This window comes from Marmota monax, unplaced genomic scaffold (genome assembly GCF_021218885.2).
Source record: "Marmota monax isolate L192 unplaced genomic scaffold, Marmota_monax_Labrador192_F-V1.1 WCK01_AAM20220418_F8-fsc00055, whole genome shotgun sequence".
Lineage (NCBI taxonomy): Eukaryota > Metazoa > Chordata > Mammalia > Rodentia > Sciuridae > Marmota > Marmota monax.
In genome coordinates this window covers 3,119,271-3,138,784 of record NW_026695205.1, presented here as the reverse complement: position 1 = coordinate 3,138,784, position 19,514 = coordinate 3,119,271, and the positions used below count along the sequence as shown (strand labels likewise).

General features: G+C 46.3%; 1 protein-coding gene across 6 annotated transcripts in view; it reads right to left on the bottom strand.

Moving 5' to 3' along the window:
- The window catches only part of Astn1 (astrotactin 1), a 287,512-nt gene that overhangs the window by 82,847 nt on the left and 185,151 nt on the right, over positions 1–19,514 (bottom strand). For 3 of the 6 annotated variants that reach the window (XM_058574487.1, XM_058574483.1, XM_046430257.2), the window contains exons 9-11: positions 8,871–8,945; positions 2,272–2,409; positions 1,615–1,765 (exon numbers count right to left, since the gene is read on the bottom strand). In XM_058574487.1, the coding sequence (XP_058430470.1) occupies positions 1,615–1,765; positions 2,272–2,409; positions 8,871–8,945 (364 nt within the window). The remainder of the gene's footprint in view (positions 1–1,614; positions 1,766–2,271; positions 2,410–8,870; positions 8,946–19,514) is intronic. The other 3 variants (XM_058574485.1, XM_058574486.1, XM_058574484.1) reach the window with 2 other exon arrangements.

The following is a 19,514-nucleotide window of genomic DNA, read 5'->3' as shown; positions in this document are numbered from 1 at the left end:
TGAAAGGGGCTAGGATCAGCACCACAGGACGGCTGACAGGCAAACACACCCTGAGGGGCCAGGGCGGGGCAAAGAAGTAGCAAGAGAGGAAGAACCCACCTGTGTATGCATGTGCCTGCGTACATTTGCGCATGTGCATGCGTGCGTGCGCGCATGTGTGTGTGTGTGTGTGTGTGTGTGTGTGTAGTGCATGCTCAAACACCTATAGGGGTGGTGTGGGAGGAGCCCGCATGTGCCCAGACAGCACTTAGAGTGACCCCAGAGAGCAATTAGGAAGAAAGGTGGAAGTCTGGATGAAGAAAGGTAGAGTCCCATCAGACAGTGAAAAGCATGCCCGAGGGACCCTGCCAGTTGAGGTGCTCATTGCTTAACAGGGTGAGGACCTGCCCAGGGTGGGCTCACTGTGGGACACCAGCTCACCTCCTGGCTGCCCGGGGAAGAAGACATGACCTAGCAAGCACGATTTCTGATCTTTTTCCTGATAGGCCTCTGCTCTTGGCCCTTCCTAGGTTCACCTGCTGGCTTCTCCTCCCAGCCCACGGCTCTCTCTTTCCCTTCTCTCCATCATGCTCTCTCCTTCTCGGGGGAATCAGGGCTGTGGACTTGGCAACAGTCTGGGGAGCCTCAGGGCTGGGACACCTCCACCCCAGAGACCAGGTTCATATTCATCTTTGATACGGAGCAGCTCCCTGAGCAGAGCAGGTGCTAGAGATGGGTGACGAGGGCAGCGACTCGGGGTCCTCAAAGCTTCCCCAGCTCTGGGTCCCCTCACAGCACGGCTGCCAGGTTGGAGCCAGATGGGGCACCGGGAAGCTCCTGGGCCTTTCCCCGACAGGACAGAGTGACGCATCTCAATGCCTGACTCTCCCTCCCCCTGTTCCCCTTTGTGTGTCTTCCTTGCCATCTCTGTCCTGATCCCTCTCCTCTCTGGAGGTGGGGCTGGACACAGATCAGCGTGTCAATGTGTGAGAGCCACCAACAGCAGGGAACCAGCCTGCAGGGCCTCCTCTGTCCTGCCTCATCCGCCAGCACGGTCAGTACAATGTTCATATTCACGCCCCGCAGAGAGCTTGGTCTACTCCAGCCCAAACAGTCCTACCAGGGAATGGCATCCCATTTTTAAGGATAGCCAAAGTCCGCAGAGCTGAAAACAAAGCAGAAACCCGCTGTGGAGAAGTAGCACGTCACTGCTGGGGTTTCGGACATTTTTATTTATATTTTTCTCTACCATTTCTGGCATAACGTATTCATCTCGTTGCTCTACCTACAGGTAGGTCTCTCCAGACATTTCCTGTTATATTTGGAATCGATTTTATACAAAAGCAATTAGTTAGTTCTCAAATAGTTCTCACCAACTATTTTATAAGACTGGAGAGAATGGTGCTATACAATTTGAGGAATTTCCCCCTGAAGAGAACACATCGTAAGTGCTCCCCAAGGACTTCTTAAATACTGGACTAGGGCTTAGCTCCTCATCCCTATCAAGAGAAAATTCCGAACCTGCACTAGGTGGTGGTTACCACTGGGGTCACAGCACATTGTCATCTGTGTGTCCCTCTGCCTTGTGCTCACCCTGTACCTTCCCTCCCTGCCCTCCAAACAGGACAGACATACCACGCAACCAGTGGAGTCCAACTTGCGATCGGAAATGCAGCGGAAGTTCTTACTGCAGCCCCCGTTATCTTTGCTGCAGTCTCGCACTGGCCCAAAGGAGTCTAAGAGAACTTCCAGGCTGTCAAAGGAGGATGAAGTCATCAGCTCCTCTCTGCAGGGAGAAAGAGTGGGAGTCAAGGGGCTTCTAGGAGCCACAGTGGTGCTACCTTCCATCTCCTGCCTGGTCAACTGGACCAAGCCTGGCTTTGCTCTTATAAAATTAAAGATCAACCATACAAGGAGGCCTGAACTAACAAATTATGGGCATTTTCCACATCTGGGAAATGAGCCAAAGCTACGCCTGGTCAAAGAAGGAAGTCTAAACTTAGGCAAGGACATTAACATTTTATTGCCTGTCAGTCCTTGGGGTATGTGGGAAGTGCTTACAAACTCTAATTTTATGTCTTCTTCCAGTGAATGAGCCTTGGGGTGTGCAATATTGACCCAGATAAAGAGCAGATCTTGGCACCACGTGTGGGGAATTTAAAGGCAACCTGCCAACTTCTCCTTTCGGCTTGCGGTGCCTTCTTTCCCAGCACCTAGAACCTTCAGGTCACTTCTCACTCTGCCTCCCAGGCCAAGGGCGGGCCCTCCGCCGCACCCTGAAGCCAGACCCACCTGACCTCCACGGCATCCTCCATCACGGTCATGTCGGTCTTACACTTGGCGGAGGGATTGATGGCCAGTTCTGCTGGCGGGATCACAAAGCTCTTGCTGAGGGGCAGCCACATGCCCTCGCCCAGGGTGTAGGTGAATCTGCAGGGACACAGCACCAGGTGGTCAGGCTGGAGGATCACCACCCCCACACGGGGATCCGGCACTCAGCCCCACGGCCCTCTTCAGAGAGGAGGGTGGACTGCCTTTCGTGGAAGAGACCCATGAGTCAGAGGGAGGCTGAGGGCCTGCTCCTGCTCACTTGGCCATCTGGCTGGAGGACCGATCATGGAGCCCATTCACCAGATACTAAAAGGGGCTCTCATCAAGTCACAAAACGTGAGCCTCAGCCTTCTTCAGGTTTAAAGCCGGGCTTCCCCTGTATTAAGTCAGATATAATTGGAAGCGGTTTAATTGGAGAGAGAGGAGGCCTCCCACCCTCCTCAGCCTGGGGCTGCACACCCACTGTGGTAGCCATGGTTTCTCCTCGTGCCTGGAGGAACCTTGACTAGGAGAAGGCAGGAAGAAAGCGCCCCTTCTCTGGATTCTGTGACAGGAACAGAGATGACTGAAGCCAGGAGCCTCCAGGGAGGAGAAGAGAGGGGTGAACAAATGAACCAACAGCCCCACGTCTATTCTCCGTCTATTCTCCGCACTCCCACCCACACCTTAGCAAATGGTGCTAACCCTTGGGAAACAGGGAAGATTTGGGTGTTTTTATTCTTATAACAAGGGCTAAAAGGAATAAAAGAATCAATCAGCATTTCAAGGGAGAGCTTAAGGAAACCATGAGAGATTATTTGTTTATTTATTCATTCATTTCATTTCAAAGGCATTCAAATGCTCTGTGTTCACAGTCAAAAATAGTCTGTGGGATAAAAGCCAGTGTGGGTGGGACATCACGAGGCTGTGGCAGACGTGGAAAATGGAGGAGGTGCACGATTAAGCAGAACCAGTGCCGTGCTGGTCACAGCACCCCGGGAGAACCCCGCTCCTCTCTCCCTCCTACCCCCTGTGTTCTCCTCTCCACTCTGGGCTGCCTGAGATGCTAGGAAAGCAGATTGAAGCTTCAGAGCTTTTATGAAAAGTGCAGTAGCCCTCTTCAGAACGCTGGCCACAGAACAGACCCAGCATGCTCCCCATGCCATTTCCGCCACACCCTGACAGACAACCCTCGGCACCAGAGCTGCAAGAGGAGAAGGCAGGTGACAGCTTAACTGTAGGGACTCTCAGGAGAGAGGCAAAACCTCTAGGTAAGGGGTGTGTTCAGGACTGGGGGGTTTCTCTCCCATTTCTGCCCTGACTCCTAGTGTTCTACTCCCCTGACCTGCTGGGAGCCATCAAAGATGCTTCTTGACCTGCAGGAGGCATTCACTCCTTCTTCCCCCAGGGGCACCAGGAATTAGGTGGAGCTGGGCGTGAGCGGAGGGGCCTGCACCAGGGGAGCTGAGCCCATTACTTGGGGAACCAAAACACCCAAGCTTCATTCTGTTGTGGATCAACTAGTGAAACTGGAGACACAGCAGACCATTTACACACACACACACACACACACACACACTCTTCATCTGAAATATCAAGGAGCAGATTCAGGGCTAGCGATGGCCTCCAACATGCCTGGAATCTGGGACTTAAGGGTTGCTGTGGGTTGAAGGAAACAGCTTCCAAGAATTCCTATGATTTCACTTTGCATTCCACAATAGGTCTTGAGCCAGCAGCATTACACTAAGGCAGGCTCTGGTCAGGACACCGCTGTATTATAATATATTGTTCCACAGAGAACGTTTACACAAGTGAATGTACCAGGGATGAAGCAGTTCATTGGACACAAAGATGGGTATTTGTTTTCTATTTTGGCTTTGAAATTATAATTTTGTTTTGATTATGTAAGATTTTGGGAAACTGTTGGCAGTTCTAGTACATTTCTGATGGTTCATTTTTCTTTTGGAAGAAGGGAGTCTATAGTTTCTCATCTCTCTTTTCCCTTTTTCCTCTGCATATAGTCATAGGGAAAAACAAACCATGGTTTTCCCCAAAGCCAACTGTGCAATGGCACCCCACACACAGGGGGCAAAGTCCAAGCCCCCAAAGGCATCACGTCACCCCACCTACATCTTTAGCTCCTCTCTGCAAAACCACTTCACTCTGCTCCTGCAGTGCCCACTGTACTTTCTCAAAGCATCCTAATTTCTCATCTCTTTTCTTTTGTTCCTAACATTCTTTCTTCTGGATTTTATTCCCTTTTTTCTTCTCCTGAATTTGATTCGTCTTAAGACTTAGTTTAAAGTTACAACCCTTCCAGAAATTCCCCCAGAACCTTGACCCTCAACCTTAGGCTGAGCAAGGGAGTGTCCTCTGTCCACCTTACACAGAGTCCTTGCTGCCCCTGAGATGCTGGACTGCACCTGTCTTTTCCTGTGTCCATCACTGTTAATAAGGATGACTCCCCAGGATGGCCGAGGACAGCCCCAGCAAAACGCCCTGTTTACCCTCCTGACAGCCCTCTAAGTGTCTGACAGCCCTGTCAGTTTGACCCCTCTTACCAATTCATCATCTGATATTCTAACAATGTTAGTAGCTCCCCAAGGTCACTCCTTGGTCAGTGGGAAAGATGGAGATGGTCCAGTTCTCAGGTATGGATCACAGTAGCTTTCCAGCGCATGCTGGCTCATGCCTAAGAAATTCTAGAGCTTTCTTTCATCTGCAAAATCTACTGAGTAACTCCAAAAGCCAAATATAGAATATGCTGTCAGAGAAAAGCTGTGTCCTGAAATTTCATCTGTCCCCCATTCATGAAGATTTGGCAGGAATGACTCCCCAAACCACCAAACAGAAGGTAGGTGGGCAATTCCAGCACTCTCCCAAGTTGGGCCTTCTCTGGGGACAGCTGGTGAAGACCACTGTAGTGATGGCTCAGCTGCACGCTGCATGGTCTGTTGAGCAGAGCCTGAGATTTCTGTTCAGAGGCAAACATTCACCAGAGAGCACTGGATTGAATCAGCCTGTGCTCTCTCCATGGCTTGGCATGGAACAGAATGCAGGAAAACAGATATAAAAAAAACATAATAAAAACAGATAAATAGCTTCAACCTGACATCTTCACTCTTTCCCAGTGCAGGCTGTTTCAAAATGAGATATTGTTCCCAGGGATGCAGGTACACTTGGGAAGAAGGCCTCTGAGAGATAAATTTGATTCACCACCACAGAGTCTATGGGAATGAGGTGAGGGTGCCATATTGGATGGGTTTGATGGGAGGATTCAGCTGCGGGGCCGGTGTCCTTGTAGACCCTCCTAGTCTAGTTTGGAGTTGCAGACTACTCTGGTTATCTGGGATTGCAGATTTCCAAGGGGGGTGGGCATCAGATTTCCTAATCTGATTTCAAGTCCTTGGGAAATGCCTGAAATACCATCTGTAGATAGCTACTGAAGGCAGGCTATTCAAAATTATGTGTTACATATTAAACCCTAAGAGCCCTCGAGGGTGCCACCCCTTTGTTCAAGAAGATAACCACCTCATTGGGAAACAAATAGGCAAATTAAAAATAAATCTGAAATAAAGTAATTGACAAGTAAATATCAAAGTCATAGAAATTTGGAGGGGTAAAAGTTGTGAATTGTGCCATGGATGTGGATTGCAGGAGTGTGGAGCAGTATTTCTTAATCCTGGCTATGGACTAGAATCCCCACAGTGCTTTTAAAAAGCATTCATTCCCCAGCCTCAGCCACACCTCTCTGAACTTTTTTTTTTTAAAGAAAGAGAGAGGGAGGGAGAGAGAGAAGAGAGAGAGAATTTCAATATTTATTTTTCAGTTTTCAGCGGACACAACATCTTTGTTTGTATGTGGTGCTGAGGATCGAACCCGGGCTGCACGCATGCCAGGCGAGCGCGCTACTGCTTGAGCCACATCCCCAGCCCCTCTCTGAACTTTTTAATTAACTGGATTGTACTGGGTCCGGTCATTGGTCCTTTTAAAGCATACAGGAGCACAGTCTCACAGGACCAGAGGTAGAGACCGCTTCCTGGATGAGACTATAAACTCATTTTTTTTCCTTATTAATACCCAGGGACATTTTACCACTGAGCTACTACATTCCCTTGTCCTTTTTATTTATTTATTTGAGACAGGACCTTGCTAGGTTGCTGAAATCTTGGTAAGTAACTGAAGCTGGCCTTGAATTTGCTCTCCTTCTACCTGGGATTGCAGGCCTGTTCCACGGTGCTGGCTAAACTATAAAGTCTTGAAAGCAGGGCCTTTCTTGGTCATATCTACAGCATCTGAAACAGGATTTTGCACAAGTAGGGGTCAAGAAATGATTGGTTAGAGAGTTCATCTACACCATGAAAAAGGGTAATGTTAATATTAGGAGGACAAGATGCCTTCTTATTAAAGGAGAGTGTATGAGAAAATGTGCATAAGAGGTGATATTCAAGTTATTGGGGGCAGTGGATCAGGTAGAAGACAGATTTGATTAGGAACAGAAGGTTCCAAATGAGAAGAGCAGCTTAATTAAAAAGAGTTTGATGTTGACACTCAGTGATGGAAAGATTTGAATATCAGAGCTTCAGTTTTACTCGATGGTTCAGAGACATGTGCACTGGCTTGGAATTCAGCAGGACACTAAGACATGAGTGAGCAGGCCAGCAGGCAAATGGCCCACTACAGACACTGACCAGGTCAGAGACCCTTCCAGAGTAGCCATTGGTAGGTGGTTGACTCAGATTCCAGAGAAGTTTTGAATAAAGTTTCTAAGTCCTAAAATAAGCACACTATGACCTATGATTTCCATTTGAGAGACTAGTTATTGTCATATTAGGGACGAAAACTAGTAATCACTTATTGCTGAACCCTGTGGATCCTGATTTGGTTGACCTCATGGATTACACTACATAACTGCCCACCTTTGGGTACTTAGGTATCCCATCCAGCTGGCTGCCGAGTGTGCAAACATAAACAGTGTTTGTGGGGATGGAAACACAGCTTTAGGCAAGTTCTGCCCTAATAGCAGTTTCATTAAAAGCCCTCTTTAGTACCAGCTTTTAGGGAACAGGGAACTTGAGCATGTTAATCAGCAAAACTCTACCTGCTTCCCCATTGCCTTACGTTACTGCCCTTGGAAGGCCTTGGAAGACTAGCAGTAGGAAAAAGGAAGGGGAAAGTCACAAACGGTAAGTCATTGTTGGAAAGTTTAAATGACCAAGTCACAGTCCGAGGAATTCAGCTGACATCTCTTAGAGCACAAATACTCAAAAGCAGCCCGTAGCCAATGTCATTAACATGACCCAAGCTGCCCTGGGAAAGACCCTCAGGAGAACAAAGGGCAAGGAGAGGACCTCTGAGGACGTAGTTCTGGAAATCCACACGTAGCCAAGAGCATGCTGAAGGAGGGAGAACACTGCCCGGGTCAAGCCTGCCCATCCCACGCTCCCTGCAGGGGCACGAGAAGCTTTAAAGAGGTATGAACTCCAGAGGCCAGCAAAGGAGCAAAGATGAACACCTAAGCCAGGAATAGCCCACAGGGAGGGTCTGGGGAAGGACTCAAAGAGGTGGTAGTGCGTGAGCCTCGGCAAGCCTCAGGGGAAGGAAGGAAGGAAGGAGGGAGGGAGGGAAGGAAGGAAGGAAGGCAGGCAGGCTGGCTTGCATTTGTCCCATCCCACGCGGATCACCATTTCTCCAACAATGCATGCGGAGGTGGAATTCATCCTCTGACATCAGCCACTAGTGCAGGACTGTTCCCTTTGTCTACTAGCAGGGTGGCTCATGGAGGGGGCTCTATTCCTGTCCACACTGTCAGGCCAAGTTCAATCTCTGGCTCTTAGCAAATGTACGTTAAGTGAAGGAACAGACTGGCATGTCCTAAGTCTAAGATCTGAGACGGGACATGAGCTTGTATTCCAGATAAGGCCTGCTGTGAATTCAGCTTTCTGAAAATCCAAGAGTTCATGGCTGGCACCCAAATTCTCCCTGGGCTGGTGGGCCTTTCTAATATGTGCTATTCACAGATATGCTGGTAGAGATTTGGGAGGGACTAGAAGCATCAACTCTGATCAGGAGGGCAATAGAGAAAAGAAAATAATGATGAGGTAGAGTTTAGAAAAGGGGGGGCAGGGGCGGGAGCGATTAATTCTGAATAATCTAAGTCTCTATGAGGAAGGTGCAAATTAGATGCAGAACAGAGCGGCAGAAACTGACATTAATTGCCCGTTCTATGCCAGTTTCTGTGCCAGAGACCTTCCCTGCATTATCTCGTATATCCCTCACAATAATCTAGCCAGACGTGTAACAAAGCCCCACTTAACAAACGCAGGAACTGGAGGTTCCAAGAGGTTAAGTAAATTATTGAGGTTCGTAGAGCTGGTGAGAAAAGAAACCAGGCCTCAAACAGAATCCGACTTCTAAGTGGTCCCTGCTGTCACTGCGCATGCTTGGGGGGCAAGTGCTTGTATTTCTAGGTGGGCAGAACAACTCTAGTTGTTTCCCATTTTATAGTGTACTGCTAGGAAAGGAAGTTTGGTGGGAAGTGGGACACGGGGGCAATCAACCCTGGACAATCAACCACTTACCTGAATATTTTATCAGAGGGCTGCTCTCCCAAAACCAGGTCAAAGCCTCGCTGAAATATTGTGTAAGGCCAAGGCCTAAAAGGAGAAACATTATTCAATTAAAATCCACTCAACAAACACTCCCTTCGTGCCGGGCACCACGCTGGATGGTAAAGACCCAAAGATGAAGAAGACACAGTTCTCACCCTCAGGATACTTACAAAGGTGCGCCTGCGTGACCTGGAATCCTAGAATATGACCAGGAACATGCTCAACGTAAAAATCTCTGAGCCTTTAGGAAAGCAGAATGTAATAGCATGACCACTGGAACTGCGCACAGAAGAAACTGTGCACAGAGGAAATATTAAGCGGGAGCTCACCCAGCCATATTGATGGTCCTTCAAATGGACATTTGCAGAAACCTAGTTCTGTTCTGCTTAAGAAGGGATGTAAGGTTTCTTGAGGGAGACCTTTGGGACCAGGCAGTTTTGCCATGGAGGCAACGTCTGACAGGGTCAAGAAGAGCTGCCCAGCAGACCCCTGCAAAGATTCAGCAAACCCCCTAGGTCAAGGGCCACTGCTCACACAGGGCCTCCAATGTGTTTTCTCTCCTAACTTAAAAGGGCTTGAGGATTCAGGGTTCTTGATAACTTCCAAATATCCTCAAACATTTTGATGTCACTCATTCAAACAAACAACTGACATAGTATTTTAGAATAATTATTAAATAACTCTAAGCCTTCCTAGGTACTACCACATGTGCTAGAAAGTAGAAAAGTAGCTATCTGGTTACTAGCTCAGATATCTAAACCCAAAATTATTTGCTCATTCAAACAAGACCAAGTGAAGCCCAAAACTTGTGTTGAGTACTGAGCTATTGTGCATACTGGAGGGCCTTAGTCCTCAGAGTCCCGAAACTTACAGTCTTAAAACTAATCCAATTATTGAGGATTTTACTGTAGAAGTTCCTTTATTTTCCAAGGATTTCAAAAAGTCAGGAGAAGAAGGTACAGTTATTATTTTGGGCTAAATCTAATATTAGGCATTAACCTTGGTATCACCCAGTCGAGGGCATTTGAGGAAATGTATGGGGATGTTCTCGGATGATACCATGATAGGTGGGCATTACTAACATTTGGAAAGAAGGGCTAGGATGGCTCAGGAGAGCTCTGGAAAATTTCCCACATCCTACAAGCTTTCAAATGCCATTATAGTCATTTCCTTAAGTATTGAAAACCTGCTTATAATGACCTGAGCCTAGATGATAACTCCATTTACATATAAACACAGAATAGTTTGCAGAGTTTTAAAGGTGAAGAAGATGAATTTTCAGGTAAATAACTACTATGTAAATGGAAGATTATACATTGTGTAATCACTGGGGTCCTCTTACAATGCAGCCACATTAGTCTCTGTTGCTCTTGTATATATCATGTTCTATAGCATATGTTACATTTTGGTGATTTTGTATTAGGTGCAAATGGCTTCCAACTTTATTATTTCTTCTACTGCAACAGAGTGTTTACGAATTAAAATAGTTATTATATCATTATAAATTACTTTCTTTGGGGGGGCCAGTTCTGGGGATGGAACTGAGAGCCTCGCACCTGCTAAGCAAGCGCTGTATCATTGAGCTACTTTCCCAGCTCTGTCAATTACCTTATTATTTCTCCTCATTTAATTACTGTTAAGCATATTTATTTGTTGAAATTTTGTGCATATGGATTTTTATTATTTATGAAATTAATTTAAGAATGATAAGAGATTAAAAATATTTGCTGAAAAATAGTATTGGGTCCAATAGGGTTCAGAACCATCAACTTAAACCATCAACCAGCCAACTAGTTACCCCCTCCTGGAGTCAATAGTCATAAGGGGAGGCCATTGGAGCAATATAAAGGAGCAGCTAGGATGAATGTGTTCACTTTAATGCCTACTATTTATAAATACTTTATTCCTGAATAATATCTGATCTAGAGATACCCCAAGGCTCCAAAATGTTCCCAAATGCTACTCTGAATAACCCTTGCACGGAAGAATCAGTGTCCCCACAGATGCTCTTTATGTTAGTTCTGTTTACTGGAGGTGAATCCACAGAGTAGGGTTTGCATCTGATTCTGTTCTGCTTAATAGTAAGTGATAGCTTATGGGCAAATAAAAATAGGCATTAATTTAAGAATGTCTACAATTCATGAGGAAAAAATAATCCATATACTTTCAGACATCTAGAAAGGACAATAAAAAGAGAAAAGGGACATGCAACTTTGTCTCCTCTTTTTTGGAGAGAATCACATTTATTTACTCTAAGTTGAATACTTTTAAATAACACACATTTTGCCTTCAAGTCATCTCTAATATTCAAAACTGGTACGATGTGTAATTAGAGTGAATTCTTGGCACAGATTCTATGTAGTTTGGAAATATATTTTGAGAAGACAAATCTTAGGACTGGTGTTGATTACAATGTGAATAATTAACTGCATTGAATGATACAAATAAATGTGCATCCAGAGCCTAGTTAATGAATAATGAGCTTGGAGACATTTATTATGCACACATCCACATGTTGCTTATAAAGGTCAAAGAGACCTACTCTTGATGCTCTGGAAAACAGTCAACTCATGCTGGGAAGGGCACAGATATGCAGCATGGACCCCGCCCTGATCCCAGGTAGAGGTGGCAAGGCCTAGTGCTTAGGGCAGGAGCTGTGGAAGGAGCCTGCCCATTATGAAGTCCAGCTCGGCCACCAATCCCTGTGCCAACTTGCTCAAATTCCCCAATCGTTCTGAGTCCCTACATCTTCACCTATTGAATGAGGCTGATGGTAGCAAACATGTTTACCTGGCAAGGTGGTTAAAAGGAGGAACTAGTTAATATAGTTGAGATGCTCAGAACGGTACCTGGTGTTTCATCAATGCCTTCAAAGCATTTATTAAGTTTAATTTACTAATTACTTGACTCAAATATAAATCCTATGTAAGAAGTGATTCCTGCTTTTCCTTAGAGGAAGAAGTACCTGTCCCTAAGGGGATGCCAACAGAAGGCTTTAGCTGGAGAGGAGACCAGGGTGACCAAGGCTCCCCCACCCACTGCCCAGTGATCATGTCATAGGGCAGCTAATTATGCAATGTTGACACCAAAGTAAAGACAAGGGGAAGAACATACTGTGAAATGGTGAGAGAAATTAGTTGCATTTGCATTGGCAAGAAATAAAAGGGAACTTACTTATTTCCTTCCATTAGTCGGGGAAGATCTGCCAGAGAGACAGAAACTCATACTTGTTTAGCAGGTAGTTAGGGAGGACTGTGTGTGAACTGTGATACCAGACAACAGGAATTGGATAAAGAGAATCTTGCCCTCAAAGGAATCTACAGTGTTTCTGAAGAAATACCCGGGTTCACACAAAAAGAAGGGAATGTTAAAGAGAAGGAGTGTTAAAGAGTGGAGTCCCAGACCGCGAGCTGAGCGGTGTTGGTGGGTGGTGGATCAACCCTCCCGGGGGGATGGAACATGTGGTGGGGGAGGTTGGCCCACACGACTGGAGAGGCCACAGGGAACAGGAAAAGCCGATTACCTGGGACCAACTGAAAGAGGTTTCTGTGATTTCTATATTAGGGTTCTTTGAGTTTTAAAGTAAGAAAACCAAAGTGGCTTCACCAAATAGAGGCCCCTCACCGCGTCATATACCCAGGCTTAGAGGGAAGTAGTCTCTGGGAGGCTGGAAGCCAGGTCTAAAGCACCTTCTCATTGTTCCTCTCCCTTCTTGGCTCTGTCACTACCCTGGGGCCTTACTCTTCCACGTGGCTAATGAACATGGCGGACGGCCTCCAGACTCTGGCTCCTGTCTTCTGGGGCTCAGACCTCAGGGGAGACCACCCTCCTCGTCATCAGGGAAGAGTGATCTACCCAACAACTGCTTGGCATTTCCTGGGTCTGACGAGCACCGGGAGCAGTCTCTGGGCCGGGGAGCAGAAGCACCTCAGCACATGACAGCTCCCATTTGGTTCTGAAGTGGAGCGAGGAGAAGGGTAAGAGCAGATGAAGCCGTTTCCACTGGCTTTTCTGGATCTGCTCGTGGAGGAAAGCAGAAGCAGGGGCGCCACTGAGAGGACAGTGTCAATCTGCATTTTGTGGGAAGGGTGATCAGCCATGGAGGAGCCCCCCCGCGGGGTCTGGCCAGATGTGGGGTAGGAGGTTGAACCTCTGTCTCGTGTCTCCCCTTGGACATGTGGCCTCTAACATTCTCTGCCCTGCACTTGGCAATGCACTCACAAGTTAGTTTGGGAAAATCAGCCGGACCAGAAGTCATTTGGATGGTGGTGAAGACTTTCATTCTGACTAATTGAGACCCTGAAGATCGTCCTCCTCCATGGGCAACTACAGATGCCCTCCATGCACAGGAACCATCCCAGACCCGTTGCCTCAAGCAGAGGCATCATGTGTAGCTCAGAGGAGCCCCACTGGAGAGGTACAGCAGCCAGCAGGGCACACACACAACTGTGGATGCCAAGAAATAAGGGTCATCTTTTGTCATTTCTTTTCTCTTCTTGTCTCAGAGTATACCCTCAGTGTGTTCAGTCTACTCTAATCACTGACAATTTCCAAGCATTCAGTTTCTCTCCCCAGCTCTCCTCTCCCTGAGGATGCATCAGAGTTGCAGATATTCTGCCTTAGTCCTGAGGGTATGCTGGGCCACATGTCAACCATGGCCTTGACTTGCTGCTTGGCCTTCCTCCTGGTTGCTGGGGCACTTCTTCCACTATGAAACCTAGAGCCAACTGAATGAGCAAAAGCCCTACAAGATCACCCTGCCACACCTGGGCTTGGACAATCCCTTCATAAGGGTTCCCTCAGGGGAAAATGGACTCCTCCTGCTCTGCACAAGGGGGCTTTAAATGCTGCTCTTTGATAAGGAACTAACCCATTTGCCCACCTAACTGAGCACAGAAAACCCTGCTCAGAGGTTGCTGGCCAGCATGCCAGCTGACGGACTTGTTTGTGGAAGACATCACCTGGGAGGTAAGAGGAGCAATCAAGATGATAGGTGGGTAGGTAGATAGGTACGTAGAAAATAGATGGGAGGGGTAGAGACCGCAAGAATGTATATGGGCATGTGTGTTTCCATGTATTATGTATGTATATGTGTGTCAGGGAGGGGGTTGAATCCTCTTTGAGGCAGAGGGAATGTCGCAGCTGGAGGCAATGATGAACCATATGTTTCATGATGAGCTTTTTAGAAACTAGGAATTTTTTTCTGAACTTCTATACTCCTCCACCTATCACCACCAGGAGCACTTCACAAATTAACATAATTTTTTTCCTAGTGAAATAACAAAGCATCCTTTCAAGCCTGCTGGTGGCCTACATTAGGCTAAGTTTCTGGGAGAAGCATTCCAAAATTTCTGCCCAGCCATTCACAACACTTTGGGGACCCAGTATAGAATGTCATCTCCATATGTAATGTGAGAAGATTTTGAGCAATGTTTCTTCTCTTAACTGGATAAATGTGTTTCCAAGAAGGGAGCAGTGAGACAAAGATGGAACAGAGGTTTATTCAGAAGTGCTTCTGGAGAAAGGGGGTTTGCAAGACACGTGGGAAGGGGAGAGGAGTGAAACGGGGAAAATGACTTTTCTAGCTTTGCGCTGGCTGAGCCTTCCAGTGCCTCAGTTTACCCTGATGAAAAGACAGGGGATGGTGATGTGCTACTGTCTTCCCTATCACTGCCAGTTCTGGGAGAAATAGGAATCTAGGATGATGACTGATCCCTAGACTGTCTGGTAAACCTGTGGCCTTATCAAAGCAATGTGATAATGATGGATAACCATGCCCAAAGTTTACATAGGACCCCTTAGGGCCTTGGGGCCTTTGTAGAGATTTCTCCAGCTGGGATCCTCCCCTCTGACCTCCAATTTACTTGGATAATGCATATTATCCTTTAAGTTCAGCATAAAAATGATTTCCTAAGACAGGACTTTTCTGGCACTTCAAGACAAAATCGTGTACGTTTGTCATATTCTCTTGTGGTGTCCCGCATTTTCTTTATAGAACCTGTAGCTATGATTAATACATTAAATATTTGGTCAACATTTCCCCTCACCAGTTACGAAGGCCTTGCTATCAGGACCACTGTATCCTCAGAGGGTTGTGCAAAAGGATCCCGTAGCAGGTGCTCAATAACGAGCATGGCTTTAGGTCTATACCCAAAGGACTTAAAAACAGCACACTACAGGGACACGGCCACATCAATGTTGACAGCAGCACAATTCACAATAGCTAAACTGTGGAGCCAACCTAGATGTCCTTCAGTAGATGAATGGATAAAAAAAAAATGTGGCATATATACACAATGGAATTTTACTCAGCAATAAAAGAGAATAAAATCATGGCATTTGCAGGTAAATGGATGGAGCTGGAGAAGATAATGCTAAGTGAAGTTAGCCAATCCCCAAAAACCAAATGCCAAATGTTTTCTTTGATATAAGGAGGCTGATTCATAGTGGGATAGGGAGCAGGAGCATGGGAGGAATAGATGAACTCTAGATAGGGCAGAGGAGTTGGAGGGGAAGGAGGGGACATGGGGTTAGAAATGATGGTGGAATGTGATGGACATTATTATCCAAAGTACATGTATGAAGACATGAATTGGTGTGACTATGCTATGTATACAACCAGAGAGATGAAAAGTTGTGCTCTGTATGTGTAATAGGAATTGTAATGCATTCTGCTCTCATATATAAATTTTAAAAAATGAGGCTGGACAGGCCTGGGCTTCAGTCCTGGGTGAGACTGTCAGTAAGTCACTTGGCCTCTCACAACCTCAGAGGGTAAAATGTGGGTAAAATGACACCCCGAGTGGTTAAATGCAGATTCCAGAGAAGCCTTCAGAGCCCATTGAGCTCAGGGGTCAGGGATTTAAAAGACCAGCGGGTGCAGTGCCAACTGCATGCATTTGTGCCAACACAGAAATGTAGCCATAGGGTGTTGAGTTTAGATAAGGTGGGCGTGTTTCAGTGGTTAAGATAAAAGATATCCAGTTGACTGGCTTGGACTCTACTTACCTAGGACACATTAAAACCGGGAATCCTAAGAGCAGGTATATGCTAGGCAGCTTGTGGCTCATAGAATAAACCCAACAAACATGAGCTATTACCCATGACAATTCACTTTCCCACTTGGTGAATAGAAGAGGTCTTTCTAACATTAGATTTAAAAAATACATTGTGACCATCATGGTCTACTTTACAAACTTGCGCTACCTTTGAACATGCTAATCGTGTAAAGTAAAATTGGATATTTATGTGATTGTCTTCATTATTAAATGTCTGTTAATCGATTATCAAATTCACTGAGTAGTTTTTCTATGGAAAAGTAGCATATTCATCATTGACCAGTAAAGCAGCGAGGCACCATTATTTCATGCCACCAGACTATTCTACCCACATCTGCTCCTTGCGACAGCCATGCCAACACTAATCCGCTTCACCTTCCCTCCGCTGTTCAGAGCCTGGATCGCTGGCTCCTCCAATGCTTCTCCATAACTTTTGGTGACTTCAGAGTCCGCTAAGATGGTACTTAATGCTCAAGCCGTCCAGTTCCTTGGCCTTTCTTCTCTAACGACCCTGTCTCCCACCCTCCCTTCCACGTCCTATCCCACATTGCCAATGTCTGCAATCCCCTCTTGGTCCTGATTCCAAGAATCCCACCACCTGACCCATCTCTCACCTTCCTGCCTCACTCCTTCAAATGCCACAGCAATTTTCTACCCTCCTGAGGCTGCAAAGCCTCTCATTCTACCAGCATATTCCTGACCCTCACCCACCTCACGTACTCTGCTCCCACTTAACTCAGATTAAATTCTGTCATTCATTGTAATCACTCCGTTCCATGTAACCTTGACTCCCACACACTTCACTGCCTCACCACGCTCGCCTGAAACCCCCAACGGGGGTGAAACCCAAGGACCCCTGGCAACATTCCCGAGCCTGCACAAATGACTGCAGTTGGCGACCACACTGATTGGCCTCATTGTCAGTCTCTGACCACTCACCTCAAGTGGCTCTCAACACCGCTGGGTGATCAAACTGCCTTTTCCCTGTCCGTTCCCCGTCCCTCTCTCTAGATCACTATTTCATACCTTCTTCTTTCTCCTCAAACCTCTGGCACCTCCTCCCCTATCCTTGCCCTCAGCTAATAACCTGCTTCCTACGCAACTGAGAAAATAGATGCAATCAGAGTCCAGCTCCCCCCAGCACGTCCACCTACCTGCCTGACCCTGTGCCGATTACTCGGGCATCCTTATAATAACGAGGCAAGAAAACTGAGGTTCCCACTACAGGACCGCCATCTCAGCCCACCTTCCATACCTTCTAGGCAATGGCTTCTATGGGAGGTGCCATATGTAATTTTCTTCATGCGTAAAGTGAGAACCATGAAGTGCAGTCAGCTTCACATGAACTGTACGTTGTCAAACAAATTGTGTGTAAGTCAATTTCAGATTCTTGAGAATCTTGGTTATTAATTTTCTAATCAACTTTTGGGGCACTTTTCATTCTATATTTTGTGCAAGTGCACATGTAGCTGTGAAATCCTGTGCAAGAGTGCATGTATCTCTGACACAAGCACTGCCTGTGTGGCCCCATCATCTCCTCTGCAGAAAGGGGGAAAGAATACTAACCAGATCCTCAGCTTCACAGGATCCAATGAGTGTTTAACACATGCAAATAACTTTCAACAACCTGGGATATAGCAAGTTCCAAGTCAATGTTAACTATCGTCATTTACAAGTTGATATGAATTCTGGTTCTAATGTTAAAAGGAAATTTTGCCTGAAGAAATTTTGGAGGCCTGTAAAATCATTTTGAAAAGTAGAGTAGCAGTGGCTGGGTGTGGGGGTGCATGCCTGTAACCCCAGCAACTCAGGAGGCTGAGGCAGGAGGATCTCAGATTCAAAGCCAGCCTCAGCAATTTAGCAATTTAACTAAGCTACTTGGCAAGATCCTGTTTCAAAATAAATAAATAAATAAAAATAGCTGGGGATGTAGCTCAGTGGTTGAGCACCCCTGGGTTCAATCCTCAATGGAAAAAAGAAAAGAGAAAGAAAAAAGAAAGGAAGGAAGGAAGGAAGAACGGAAGAGTACAGAGCAAAACGTTAAAATGCTACCCCACTCACTGATTTTGCAATTTAGGGACACACAGTGTCTCTAATAGTGACAATAAAAAAACATACATACACACATACATGAGTATGTACACAAACATAAAATTCACACTTGGTCTTTTTTGTCAAGAAAAAGTGAGTCAGAAAAGAAGGGAAGTGGGGGGCACTAGCATGAACCCCAGTTATGCAGAAGACATTGCTCCCTGGATTCCCCAAGCCCGACTTCTAGGGGAAAGGCTAGATATTCCTTTGACTCAGGGGTCATCACAGATGGCTGAGGGGCAGTTCACATGTCCTTGGATGGGGAAAGTTGGCTGAGACTTGCGTTTCCTTATATATTTTGAGATCAAGAATTATTTAAGGCGAAGGGAGAAAAAAACTTGAATGAGTCAGAAAAAGCTGATCATAGTCACTGCCATTTACTGAGCATGTACCATGTGCCAAGCAGGCACTATGCTCAGGACCATCCATGTACACTTGCACAGCTAGAGTGCTCCATAGCTATGTAGTGTTCTCCCCAGTTCGCAGAGCAAACAAAGGTTCAGCAAGGTTAAGTAACTTGCTCAAGTTCACATAGCTAGTAAAGGGCAGAAGCAAGGTTTAAAGTTTATCATACAGCCTGGGCTTTCTCCTACATCCTGCTCTGCCCCTGTCACCACTGTGGGCAGAAGCTGCTTCAGAAAATAGACAAAGATAGCCCTGAACCTACACACTGGCCAAGGGCTTACCTAGCCTATGCACATGTGCACCACAGCCATCTTTACAGATGTACCTGGCCTTCTGTAAAATATAACTGTCATAAAATCAGAAGTTGCAATGCAGCCTAGGAATTCATTGGAACCCACTTTTAAAAATTTCTGGATAATATTGAGAGATGAAGCATATTGAGTTCCTTCCTGTCCCCTTCATTGATGAAATAAGATATCCCAAATCTCATTACAATTATATAACACGTTCATTTGTTTCTGTACCATGTCAGACATTTTGATTTCTGAAGCTACACATTTCCATTAAAACAGTGTGATACAGAACTGAGATCTTCCTACATTCATCAATGCATCCACCAGAACAGATGCCAGCCCCCACCCACCTACATGTGGCTGTGCACGTGTGACACACACCACACACAGCCACCAAGCTCACATTGTCATAACTGCAGCATGTCCTTTGGGGTTTGGAGGGCCAGATGGCTGGTGGGACTTGCCATTGCTGTCCTCTCTTCCCCTCCTGGCAGGTGCTCTGTATAGAAAGCACTTATGCAGGGAGTCAGCCAAGAGCAGGGTCCCTTGCAGACCCCTGGGCCTGTCATCACTCACACAAACCATGGCCGGAAGGTGTCACCTTGGCTTCAGTTTTGTGGATGGTTCTGGAGTCAGACACATGTGCATCCATGTTCAAGGTCTGGATTTGAGTCCCTTGCTGGCTACATGAAACTGACACAAATAAACGCCTCACTTTCTTTTCCTGTGGGAAGGCAGTAACAGCAGCTATCTGTTCCTTAGGGCAC